Below are 13351 nucleotides of genomic sequence, written 5' to 3' on the forward strand. Positions count from 1 at the left end.
GGGAAATATTGTATTTTTCAACAGATTGTATTTCACGACTAAAAACCTCATGAACATCCAGAAGAACCACTCAGGAAAGGAACTCATGAATGCATCAAATGCAAGCATGATTGAAGACTTCAGTTTTTTTTCACAACCACCTAGTTAAGCCACCAAGTTGATCTGGACCAAAATTACACACGTGAAACTTCCCCTGGACCATGGACCGGAACAAAAAGCCAGACTTTTGGTTCCAGCAAAAAGAGGTTGTCTTGGTCCAAATCAAACTGAACCATGGTTCACTTTGTTTTGAGTGTGAAAATTTTTTGGGGGATGGTTTGGACTTTTGGACCAATTACAATAAATTATGACAAGATATCACCAGAGCCAAAAGAAGGAACAACAACAGTGTGCAGGAGCACATGGGGTCCAGAGACCAGATGTTTAGTTGACATCTGGTCTGACAACTTTATTTAGAGTCATTTTTCATCTGTATTTTCTTTGGTACTGCTGGTAGTGGTGTCAAAATAATATCACAGTGACAACAATATGAATCTGTTCATTCATCTCTCTCCATAAACATCCACTGAAGTCAGGCTAACTGCCGAATTGTAAACATGATGACATAGGAGACAAAGCCCACATAGGTGATGATGACAGGGCTTAGATGTGACAGGTAAAATGTGTTGGTCCACTTGGATGATTGAAATGTGAAACCAAAACTAACAGGAACAAATGTAATAAGTGTCTCAAAAAAAAATGAACCTTGGTTTGGACCTCGGCTCAGACTTTTAGGTGTGAAAGCACCCTTAATCTTGTTTCAATATATATATGGATCACCAATTCAAGTCCCTTCAGCTTTTAGCCTTCCAATCTGAAGTTAAGATTCCAATCAGCCAAGTCTCAAGAAAATCTCACGTCCATGTGTTCGAATTCAGCTTGAGTTGTCCTCATTTTTGTGTTTGGCTCCAGTCAAATCTCAAATCTCCCTTTGTGGTTAAAGCTCACTGTTTTCATCTTACAGCTAAACTGACTCATCCTCAGAACATCTTCTCCTGCCAGTTACAATCCTCTCCAGAATCACAAATTATTATTTCACAAGCCTGTAAGGTAACTGTAATTTTTTCTAATAGTATTAGATCTTAAGAAATGGAAACATCTTTTAAAATTAGATTAGAAGTAGACCTACAGAGCAATTTCTTCCTTCAACATAGCCTTGTGCTAAAAATAAACGAGGCTTGTGGCCATTGGCCGCATTGTTCCAAAATGTAAGTCTAACCCTTCATGCAAAATATGCAAATCAGTTCTGATTAATCGCCTTGTCACTAATCCTTACAGTTGATCCCTTCCGGAGTGGAGGCTCCAATTTGCATATCTCATTTTGCATCTACTCTTTTCTGATGGAAAGCTGGTAATTATGGTTCAAGCTTGGCCCGCTGCTCTATTAGTGTATGAATGTGACCTGCCAGTCGCACACAGGCCACAATGGAATTTTAATCAGCCCCTGACCCGGGCGCTCGTCAACATTTATCAAGCACCGGAGGACTACAGTGTAGATATTTATTCAAGCCTGACAATGAATTTCAGCATGGGTTTGTCTCTGTAACCCTGGGGTGTCATTTCTTACCACCAAGTAAAATACAAGACGTGAGTGACAGCAGGGATGGAAAGTCAGAAGGGCTGCTTTTAAAATCACATCTTGACATCTGAAGATCGTATACCTCCTCAAATACCAGCCCGCTCTCATTCCCATCTCGTCAGATACCGATGATTTGTCACTAGCCCTCGGCGACTCATACAGACACTCATGGCGCCCGTTAATGGCTGAAAGAGACGCGGCATGCTTTTAAGCAACTTCAGTGTAAACCCATTTGTGGCTGTGTGAGAACTCCCAAGCTTTCAAAGTAGTATAAAGAGGAAAAAAGTCAGCATATGGAGCAAGGACTGGATGAATAGCTCCAACAAACACAGCACTTTCACCCGGGAGACTGGGTTTGTGCTCCATGTGAAATTTAAAGTTGTAAGTAACATTACATGCATCTTGTGAGTCACTTCAGTGATGTCACCTTAAGTATGTAACACAATATAGTTACTGTAACCCCAAAACATGGTCTCATCCTAAAATTTGCGAGATGATGTAATAATCTGTGAGATCTCGTGGTGGAAATGGTATCGCTAAATTCCTACCAATAGAAATATTTCCACAGTCACAACTTATCATCATATCACCCAACATGTTCTCAAATATCATATCTTTAATTATGAAAATAACTATGATATAATGTATCACACAGGCTACTTAGTGGCTGTGTGACTAGTACAGCAGAGTGCTAACACAAGATGTATGTCATATAATTTAACAGATGTGACTTTTTAAAGGTAATCTGAGTCACTTTAGACTCTGGCTACTGCCAGAATTTAGTATGACATAGAATTTTCAAAATAAGAGCATACTTGAATACAATTAATTCAATTCATTGACTTACCTGCAGTGCTGTTTATCCATCTATATAGTTCTGGTGTAATTTTGGAGATGGTACTCTGCTAGATTTGGTCCAAAAACTACTCTCTCTTTCCAGAAATCATGACCAGGTTACTCAAGATAATCTACAGAATGAGAAAATACTTCCAAAAGCAACTCACATCAAAACTATCTAGATGGATAAGTAGCATTACAGGTAAAAGAACACATAAGCGTTTTTGATTGGGGGGTGAACTGCCCCTTTAAGTATTTATTAGCCACACAGCATCTTGTAAGGATTTATAAGCATATAAACATGATGCATCGTGAATCCAAATCCATCCATTTGCTCTCTCTATTAGCTGTTACCAAATCCACCCCTGAAATTAATCACACATCAAACTGATCATGAAAGCTTTGATCACAGAACCTGACAAATGTTTGCACAATGCATTGAACAGCATTAAGCACACAGTAACAGTGTGAGCCGTCGCACATGAAAACAATTGCCACGCTTCCATCCAAGTTTTAGTCTACTCTGCCAGTCTGTCTTACCTGCCAGATTGTTTGTTTGCCTGCCTGCCCAAAGACTTGTTTTCCCTGTCTCCAGGAATTCCAGCCTGCCTCACTACTTTGCCAAGCCCACCAGCCAGCTCTCTTCCCTGGATTGCCCTCTGCCAAGCCGACTCCCGGGACGCCTTTTCCCCTCACCTCAGCCAAACACCAGGCAGGAACCATCTCACGATTCCTGAGTGTCATAATAAAAGATTTGTTTGCTCATCCTGCATCTCTCTCTCTCCCTATACAGATAGATAGATAGATAGATAGATAGATAGATAGATAGATAGATAGATAGATAGATAGATAGATAGATCATATTTGCACAAGTTGAAAAATATTCAACTTGAGGAAAACCTCTGCATGCTGAGTGTTTTGTGCTGCTGAGAGCCAAGGATCTAGAGGAGAGCTGGGGACAAACCAGAGCTTCCAGAGGAAAAAACACCAAAGTCACACTGGATTCATTTACCGGTGGCAGGAGAGCTCAAACTTTTGGGATTAAAAAGTGGATTTATCTTCACTCTCACTTTTCAACCTGTCTGCAGCAGCGACCCACGGAGGAGTCGACCTTGCTCAGATGTCTACTGTAAGCTAATTACAGAGAGCTAATTTCTCTCTGTCTATTTTGACTTCTAACTAGAGGACAAATGTACTTTAAAGCTACTTCATAAACAGAACAGAAGAGAGACTGTAGGGAGGCCGACACACAAACATACACACATGCAGTCGGTGCCCGCCTGCCCATGCTCATTAGCGATTAGCATGTTGCTCATTTGCTTATTGTGATATGGCATAAATGGTGTCTTTTCCCTTATTTTACAAACATCTCAGAATAGCCTAAAAATATTGAGATATTATCTTTAAGCCATATCGCCCATGGCAATATGGCTGTGGTTGTCAGAAGCTCATACACAATGCATCCTGGTACATGTAGTCCCTGCAAGCAGGGCTCCAAAAGCAAGAGAACTTTCATAGTCAATATAGCAGGCGTTGTGTAATTTATTTCTTCAGTTGACTGCATTTATGGCAAATGAATGATGGCCAAACAGGAAAACCCCTGAACTACTTGTAGGATTTGTGACTGGTCTCACAATGGAGTTTAATTAAATTCCTTGAGCCCTGAATGTACCTGTTTGCAGATAAGGCAGATCATTTTATCTGTGCCAGGGGTCTAACGAAGCACAAGATCCATTTCTCCTTTTCTTTTCAATCATACAGCATTTTTTCTTCCGTATCTTGGCTCCTCCATCTAACTTGCACAAATTGCCAAGTCATCCATCTAAATCTCTCACTTAAGCTCACAGCACTAGCATTGACAACAGAATGTAATAATAGTGACACTCATGAGATGCCATGCAACGCTTGACCTCAAAAAACAGGGACGATGTCAATACCAGAGTTCTTCATTCTGGTGACTTTTAAACCATTGAAATAACAAAATAATAGGTACACAGCAAGAGCACTTTTATGTTGAATACTTTTAATTTTACTTTTAAGTCACTGAATCACTGAATCACTGCTTTAACAAGCGACAAAGCAACCAGCGCTGTAAAAAACTCAATTGAAAGAACACAGAATAATCCGTCCCTCTAGCTTGTATTCATCAGTTTTCTTTCATTCATTTATTTTTTGTCCCTTCCCATAAAAGAAAATCGATCTTACAAAATTTCCTTTAAAACTTTACTTTAGAAACAGGAATTCTTCTTTAAAAGTCTGGTTTGGTGTATTTGTTGCCCGGGTGGACAGAGCACAGTTGTAGAGTTGTAAAGTGCTTATATACACTGTGTCAGAAACAGGTTATCATAATGACAAGGGGAAAAAAAAGGTTGAACGTTGGGAGAAATACAGAAGAATTGTGATCCTGGGAGGAAATGGGGATAGGGCAATGAAAAGTCTCCCGGGAAAATCGGAATGGTTGGCAAATATGGATGCAAACAGTAGCTTTATACAAGTTGTCATTCCTAAACTGACTGTGGCCGGTAAATGTAGGCTAATGAAAGTGAAAGTAGTGAAATTGAGTGATTAAAATATAAAGCATGTCATGTTACATTCAGAGGACCCACAAAATGTTGCAGAGAGCTGCCATTGGCCCACGGGCCACACTTACGACAGTATAAGCTGTGATATACTATGATATAAGCACTTTTTCCACTTGTGGACCGATCGCTCCCATCTGAGTCCAATGTGCACAAAAGGGTAGCTGTCTGGTTACAAAACAATACATATAACAATGTCTTACAGGCATAATTTAAATGGACAGTTCACCTGCAAATCAAAAATACTTATTTCCCCCCTGGTCTGTAGTCTCATTTATCTATATAGGTTTTTTTGTTGTGAGAAGGAAGACATCTCTGCTTTTTCCAAAACTTTGCCACTCACCCAAAAAAATCTCGATGGATAAATATCACTACAGGCCAGGGGGAAAATATGTATTTCTGAGGTGAACTATCCTTTTTAAGAGACACAATAAAACCACATTCATGTCACTGGTGTTGTTAAGAAACATACCTGTTTCACGTCGTAAGCGAAGAGCACATATTTCAGATCAGGAGAGACAGAATACTTGGCCACGTTGAAATTTATCTAGTGGAAATTATGGAGAAATACAAAGCGGTAAGTACAATTTGCAATGGCAATCATTATGATAACATGTACTTACATTATGATAACTCCTAACTTAACACACAGTATGACAGATTAATGTGTACTTACAAACGTTGTGTTTGTCAGGACAATCTCTGTTTCGTTTGTGAGGATGTTGAACTTGATGACGTGGCCGTCACTGTTTCTGTAGATGACTTCAGAGTCTGTGTGTAGAAACAGAGGGAACAAAGAGAAAGAAAAAAATGTGCATGAAGGTAATTGAATTTTGAAGCCTTTGAAAACATTACACGGAAAAACTTCAGAGCACAAAATATAACGCAACAGCTGTCCCGACTCTTGCAGAATTGCAAAGATGCCATTAAAAACAACTTTTCATGCCTAATTGTTGCTTTCAAATTAAATAACAGTAACCATGCTGCAGACAGGCTGAAATTTGTGCAACTTTGATATAATGTGATTAACTGTGTGAATCTGAAGAGAGATTTCACCGTCAGACAGACACAAAGACAGGGCCTATATTTTTTTCATCTTCTAGGTAACGCGGCATGTTGTGTATTGATGAGAGGAGCATTGTGTGGCAGCGCCAGGAAAACATCTTTTGTACGGAACCTGGACGTGACAGCTTTGTTTGTTTTGTGTCAAAGCCAAACAGAAACAGAAACAGAGCCCACCTCGAATGTCACGGTACGGGGGATGGTCACGAACAATAATACCTTTGCGTCAACACAATGGCACGCACAGATACTTGTAATCCTGAATGTATGCGTTCACACACATGTACTCAGAATACAAAGCAGCATCTATGAAGCATGACCACAGCAAATGTGTCTGTCTCATACTAATTAACAACTTCAGTGCTCCATATGGTTACTGAAAACAGAGAAACAGATGGAAATAATCAATATTTTTCTCTTTTGTTCAAGCTATTTGACAAATTATTTATTTTTCAAATAGTCATCCATCACTAGTCTCTGACAATATTCCCTCGAGCAAGGCACCTCATCTTATACCGCTCCAGCACAGCAGGCCCAGTAATTAACACAGGCTCAATAATTCAGTCTCCCATCATTTGTGTTTTTCATTACTCACCAGGCTGTCAGATTTACATGTGTGTGTATGTGATCTAGGTGAGTAGACTCAGCACTTTTTGTCAAGAATGGACCAAAGAATCAGGATGTAGCAGTGACAGCAGTAGCAAAATTGTGGGCACGATGGCCCCAGCTGCAGCAGCAGGATACAATGCCACATGAATCACGGCTTTAACAAGTAACAAAGCAACCAGCGCTGTAAAAAAAAACTCAATGGAAGAACAATGGGAAAATGGATAAGCATGGTGGTGGAGGGATGGGTCAAACTAATTAGAAGCTGATTGTTTTTGGTGGCTGACTAGTGAATAAAAATTACCTTTCTTTTTTTCTCTGACTTTCACCAGTATTTTTAATAAATATAAATATTTCATATAGCTGTGACGCAATATCAGTCCAATAATATTGGCTGACCGATACATCTATAAACTAGATTCTGGCCCAATCCTCCCAACCCCTATCCCACAGTTATTTTTTCAGCTTCTATTAGATGATTAGTCCAGTGCTTTAGTTCGGAATCAAATATAAAGATCAACTTTATTGTGACATACACAACCACACAAAGTACAATTATACTGTCAGATTTAGTTTCTGCATTTAACCTATCCTAGTATTGGGAACGGTGGTCAGCTGCTGTGGTAAGTTCAAGGACCAATTGCAGTTGTAAACCAGCAACTTGGTCAGGGAGAATTAATCTAGCACAGTGTTTCTTAAACTTTCTTAAAAGAAATTATTGAGCTCTCCATGTACCATCATACCGGTTGATTCATGGTTGAAGTATTGCACATCTGCACCACAGTTCTGATCCATCTTTTGCATGGCTGTAAGCCCCGCCAGCAGTGTTTCAGAAGCATGTCAGCAGCAGAGCATTTGTGTCCCATTGTGTTTACTTGCTCAGATTTTGTTGATTAGGTTTTCTTTCCTTGCTCTTTGTGTTTCTACCCTGGATAAGCTATGGCTATGTGGTTAGTTTATTTTCTGTCTGTCTTTGTGGTCATGAGTCTGCACGGAGTCTTTTATTTTAAAAATTAACCAGAATCTCCCTGCCTTTTCTCTACCCGACTTCCTGGCCATTTGATCTGCCACTAACTGACGCGTCATCTGTAAAAAATAGACTTGGTGGTGGAATCACAAGCTTAGTGTAGGCTGACGTGACGCAGCCGTAACGCAACTCAGCCATGCCTGGTGGAATTTAGCCATTATTGTTTTGTGCTGTCTGGTGCTAGCAGGTTCAGTGAATACTGGTGCTTCTTCAGTGGCTTCACTGTCATCCACTTCATATTCAAAATATTCTCCTCCTGATGTGCACGTCTTCGGAATAGTTACCATTTACAGGCACAATTGCAGCTTTCATTTTCATTGCTTGCCTTTTACTCCCATTCATTATCTTGTTATCACAGCTGGATGGATGACGTATGTGTGGGTGCATGAGTGTGTCCAAGCCGGGGTTCGAACCCACAACCTTCTTTCTGTGAGGCAAAAGATTTTTATGAATGTTCTCAGACAGCAAATCTTAATGGCTTTGGTCATCCCCTGACTTTTCATGTGGCACCATTAACAACTCAAAATTTCACTTTAATCAATATTTAAGCAGGCAAATGGATATTTTTGTCCAAAGCAACAAGGAAGCATCCACTACTGCACGAAACACTCTTCCAGATGTTTTCAATTACAAGCTTCAGGAACCTCCACAGTTTGCAAGGTCAGTTTTTGTCAAAAACAAACCATGTTATTATGTTTTCAATGAATAATGTTATGTTATGAATAATTGCTAACACAAGTATCTCTCAAATATTGAATTTCCCTGCTGCTTTCCACCGAAGATAGCATTTTCATACAGACACATACATCTCCTCTGATCCTTCTGTACCTTGTGGTGGATTTATTTATTTTATTTATTCATTATTTATGATAGAAAGGGGATCCTGGGAAAGTATGGGTGCACAGAACCCCACACCTATTCTTTTTATTCCTTTTTGCGGGGGGGGCTTTATGAAGTGAAGGCATTAACTCTTAAAGCTGCAAGCAGCATTGGACGGGCGCTCGCACTCGCACGCCCACTGGGGCATCCTGCAGCTGTGACCCCATTGTAGGCATGTTCAGGCCCGGACTCTTATTAAACATGTGGAGTTTGGTGCTATACTAAAGTTCAAGCAATTTTGCAAGACATAGCTAAATCTTTTAATAACTTTTGATCACAAAGTAGTTGAGATGGCACACACCATTTTTGGAATTAATCTGATGAATTCTGTAGGAGTTTGTTAAAATACAACAAGTGGAAAACAGCTAAATTATCAACAGTTTAGGCAATTGGTCTAAAATACTTTTATATACGTCTGGGGATGATACATATGTGTGCTGATTTTTGTGCACAGCGGTGAAACGTTCTGTGGGGGCTGTTGTTTAGAGGGTGTGGCCATGACATTTGGTTATATCACACAAAACTTTTCACCACAACCAATGCACGTGCCACTGAGCACATTTAGCCCCTCAAAAATGTGACTGAAATTGCTGAGAAGTAAGAACAAAAAAAATAATAATCCAAGCAAATCCAATAGAGCAGTGAGACACGAATGTGTTGTCTGTATGATAGAAACAGATTCCACATCATCCAAGGAGGACCTGAATAATCTGTGGTTCTCAGCTTTCATCACTTCTCCTAAAAATGTGCATAGAAACAGTTGGCTGCTTGTCTGTTTGGCACGTACTGTATGTGTGTGTGTGTGTTTGTAAGGGTCATGTCTGGGTCTCTGAGGTCATCCAGTGCCAATGGGACTCATACATCAATGAATAACTTTGCAAGTAAGCACAGCTGTCTTTCTTGAAATCCTCTGGCTAATCCCACACAGCTGTTGATGTTGCGTCTGGACGGCACTCTGTACCCCGAGGAGGAGGTTTCCCCTGATTTTACTGTGGTCGACAAAAATTTCCTCTGCTCAGTAGTGGACTGGAGCCAGGGACAAGACGGGCTGTTTGGTTGACTATGAAGACTGATTGACTCATTAATCCTTATTAATCCTCACTAATCCTTATTAATTCTAATTCTGCTTTTGATTTAGATTATTGAAATTTCATTTTGGTTGATTTTTTGATTTAATATTGACATTGTGACACCCCTGATAAACACTCAGTTCTATACTACATTGCACCCTATATACTCTGTAGAGAAGTGTCACCTTTATGATTAAAATGAAAAGCAGTATCACAGAATAGAAGTTGACATTGGGACACTAGGACAGGACAGAAAAAAGTCAACAGGAGTGGGCTAGATCAGAAATTATAATAATAATTATAATAATAAGAGAGTTTCTTAAATCTAGAAATATGCCATTCTAAGACAAATAAATACATTTTTTTTCATTTGAACATAATGCTAATCGGCCTGTTGTCTTTTTTTATTCTTTTTTTATTCTCCTCTGTCTGCTCTAATGCTCCACCTGACCTGTGCATGAAGTGCGGGGACTGTGGATTCATGGGAAAGGGACAGGTCATTCTTCTGGGATTGGGATGGAAAAGGAGTATTTCTGTGGGACCAGGATGGGGCAGGCAAAAAAAAATCCACTCTTGTGTCACCCTCTATTGTATAAGAGTGAGGGGATCTTATACACACTGCTGCCTGTACTGTAATATTTCCATGACCATCCAGTAGTGTCTGGTCTGTGCTGCTGAAAATGCATCACCAGAGTTAACCCCTAACACTAACCCTCCTACTGGGCCACCCCCTCTGTTAAAGATTAACAATCACAAACTACCTCTGCTGTTATCAAGTAAAATACTGACACATAAAGAAAAGAGTCATACAAGACAACACAGCCTCACGGCAATTCCTTTAATCTGTAAATTCATGTACATGGACACAGATTTTACTACAGGGACACCTGAAATGTTCCTCAACAACCTTTATTTTCAAAGTCTGACGTGATGTTTCAGGCTGCGACTGATTATTATCATTATTCATTAACCTATCGATCATTTTCTAGATGAATCGATCATTTGTTTGGTCCATAAAATGTTAAACAGTTGTGTTCTGTTGCTTGAAATGGCTCACTTGTGACAAAAATATCACAGAAAGGTACCACCGATGGAAAAACTACCACCCCTCCACAAAAGTCTCTGATAAGGTCATTTTTAAAATATCAAAATAATTTTTATTTGATGTCCGCCGGTGTTAAACCTCAAATCAGTGGATGCCTATGAGAGAGAGATGAATATTTAGAGCTGATAAAAAGAAACTCGTTCCTGTGATCTTTAAAACATTACCATAGCTCCCTGCACTACTCTGCACTTGTCTCTTTAAATAATGAAATGTTCGTAGCTGAAAAAGAACAAGCTAAGACTCTAATGTATAAGTAATGCCCTACGTCTGTAACCCGATGAATAATGAAATGCCTCAGATTTTTTCTACCACACTTAACTCTGCAACCAAGGTGGACTCACGGATTGAGTAATGGTCACTGTACACGCAACGCGCAACCACTGCGGCTTTTGTGTTTGTTATTTTAAGTATGCACGCAAGATATTTTCCTGAACTGTAAAGGTCAAGTTAAGATCATGCTGTCAGAACTGCTTATTCTGTTATCTTCTTTGGTGTTGCAGTTAGAAGCAGAGGTTGCATCAAAAAATACAACGTGATCATTGACTTCAGCTCTGCCTCGAGGGCTCTCTACACACAGTTTCGTGCTTAAAAGAACAGCGAGTCATGAAAGAGAAGGAGGGGTTCTCGTGTGAGAGGTGAACAATCACCAACTAAGCACTATTTTAGCCGTCATTCATTCTTAAGCGTCATGTAGAGAGGATTAAAGAAAATTTGAAACATTCACCAATTTTCTCCTGGTCCAGACCTGTTGTATAAATCACATGCAGACAGTCTGCCAGTCTTTACAAGGAAAATACATATATCTGACTAAAGCCTGTGCAAATTTGGCCTGAAATAATAAAATTGTATATGTGATATCATGTGTATGTGTGAGTGTGTCATTAAGCATTCAGTGAAAATAAATGTTAAAAAAAAAAAACCAATTTTTAATTTTTTTTTTTTTTTTTTAAATTTTGTGAAAGGACTGCAGTTGGGTTCAGTTTAGGCACAAAATCTACTTGGTTAGGTTGAGGATAAAACCATGTTTAAGGTTACCATGACCGCAAAAATCAAAGAAGCAACACAAAAATCGGGTTACATATGTAACTCTGCTGCAGGTGAACTTACTGAAGTCACTTGAATGATAATAATAACCTTCATTTAAACTCGAAAATCATAGAGGGCTGGCCCTCATTTACAATGATGTTGAGTTTAAAAAATACAATATAAAAACAAAAGATGAAAATAATAAAAGATACAAAGTGAAGGGAGCAAGTAAAACCACAAATGATTGTTCATAAAAATACAAGATACAAATACTAAAATATTTCAAGTACAAACAGAGGCAGTATTGATTGTGGATCTGAATTCACAAAATCTTCATGCATCTAAAATGATTTAGGGTAAAAAATTTAGGTACAATCGCATTGACCGAGGGAGCTGTTTTCTCGATCCTTTAAAGTCGACTTGAATTCCCCCACAGTGATCAGCTTCTGTAGATTATTCCAGGACGAAGGAGCAGCATGTTTAAAAGGCTTTTTGCCGAGTTCTGTTCTCACCCTCTGAACCAGCATTTGTAGAATATTACGAGAGCGAAGTCCATATTGATTTTGGTTTCTACACATGTATGTACACGGATAAGAAGGAACCCGGCCAAGAATAGATTTTGATATAAAAAAAACACCAATGCAAAAGCTTGCAGGCATACAAAGATGGCCATTTAGCTGTGGCATATAGAGTGCAGTGATGTATGTGATTTCCACAGCTAGTAATAAAGCGCAAAGCACAGTGGTACACAGAGTCTAACTTCTGTAGGCAAAAGCAGATCTTCCCAATTCAGTAAAAACTCTAAGGAATTTTAGGGAAAGCCAGTCACTGAATCGAGTTTGATACGATCCAGATGACCAAATTAACATAGATGAAATGTGTGGTGGCTATTTCCCAATGATGGCTTCGTAAATAAACAGGTACATGGGTTTGCCCCGCCTCTGAGACAGAGAGGACCACCCAACTTTATTACAGAAAATGCAATGGTGAGTGTTGTGACCATCGCCGGTAATAAACCTGAGAGCGGAGTAGTAGATAACATCCAGAGGCATGACAGTCGAGGCAGAGATATGGCTGTAAATCACATCTCCATAATCCAAAATAGACAGAAAATCAGCTTCAATAATCCTCTTCCTACAACACATCAGGAAGTCAAATCTGTTTCTATACAAGGAACTGTTTTTTCGTCTGACTTTGACAACAAGGTTGTTGATATGATATTTGAAGGTTAGTTTTCCGCCTATCAAAATACCAAGGCATTTATATTCTGTAAAGCTTGGCGTGTGACTTTCAGCTGCAAACGGGTACCGTCCGTGTCTGAATTAGTCGCTAAGGGGTGGGGACAAATTATTGGTATCTGACAATTTGGGAGTGAGACCAGGCTCTAAATGTCTAAGCATAACAAGATGAACCCTAGATCAGGAAAGTGTACAAAAACTTAAGTGACGATATTTTTCGACTTTGGATTAAAACTTATTTCTAATACTTTTTAAATGCTTAATATCATGTAAGTAAGATCTTCAATGACATCGTTAGAAGAAT

General features: G+C 39.3%; 1 protein-coding gene across 2 annotated transcripts in view; it reads right to left on the bottom strand.

Moving 5' to 3' along the window:
• dpp10 (dipeptidyl-peptidase 10 (non-functional)) overlaps positions 1 to 13351 on the bottom strand; it is a 292988-nt gene that overhangs the window by 67190 nt on the left and 212447 nt on the right. For both annotated transcript variants that reach the window (XM_084724499.1, XM_084724500.1), the window contains exons 4-5: positions 5711 to 5805; positions 5507 to 5581 (exon numbers count right to left, since the gene is read on the bottom strand). In XM_084724499.1, the coding sequence (XP_084580625.1) occupies positions 5507 to 5581; positions 5711 to 5805 (170 nt within the window). The remainder of the gene's footprint in view (positions 1 to 5506; positions 5582 to 5710; positions 5806 to 13351) is intronic.

This window comes from Lutjanus erythropterus, chromosome 8, assembly GCF_056507025.1.
Source record: "Lutjanus erythropterus isolate fLutEry1 chromosome 8, fLutEry1.hap2, whole genome shotgun sequence".
Taxonomy (NCBI): domain Eukaryota; kingdom Metazoa; phylum Chordata; class Actinopteri; order Lutjaniformes; family Lutjanidae; genus Lutjanus; species Lutjanus erythropterus.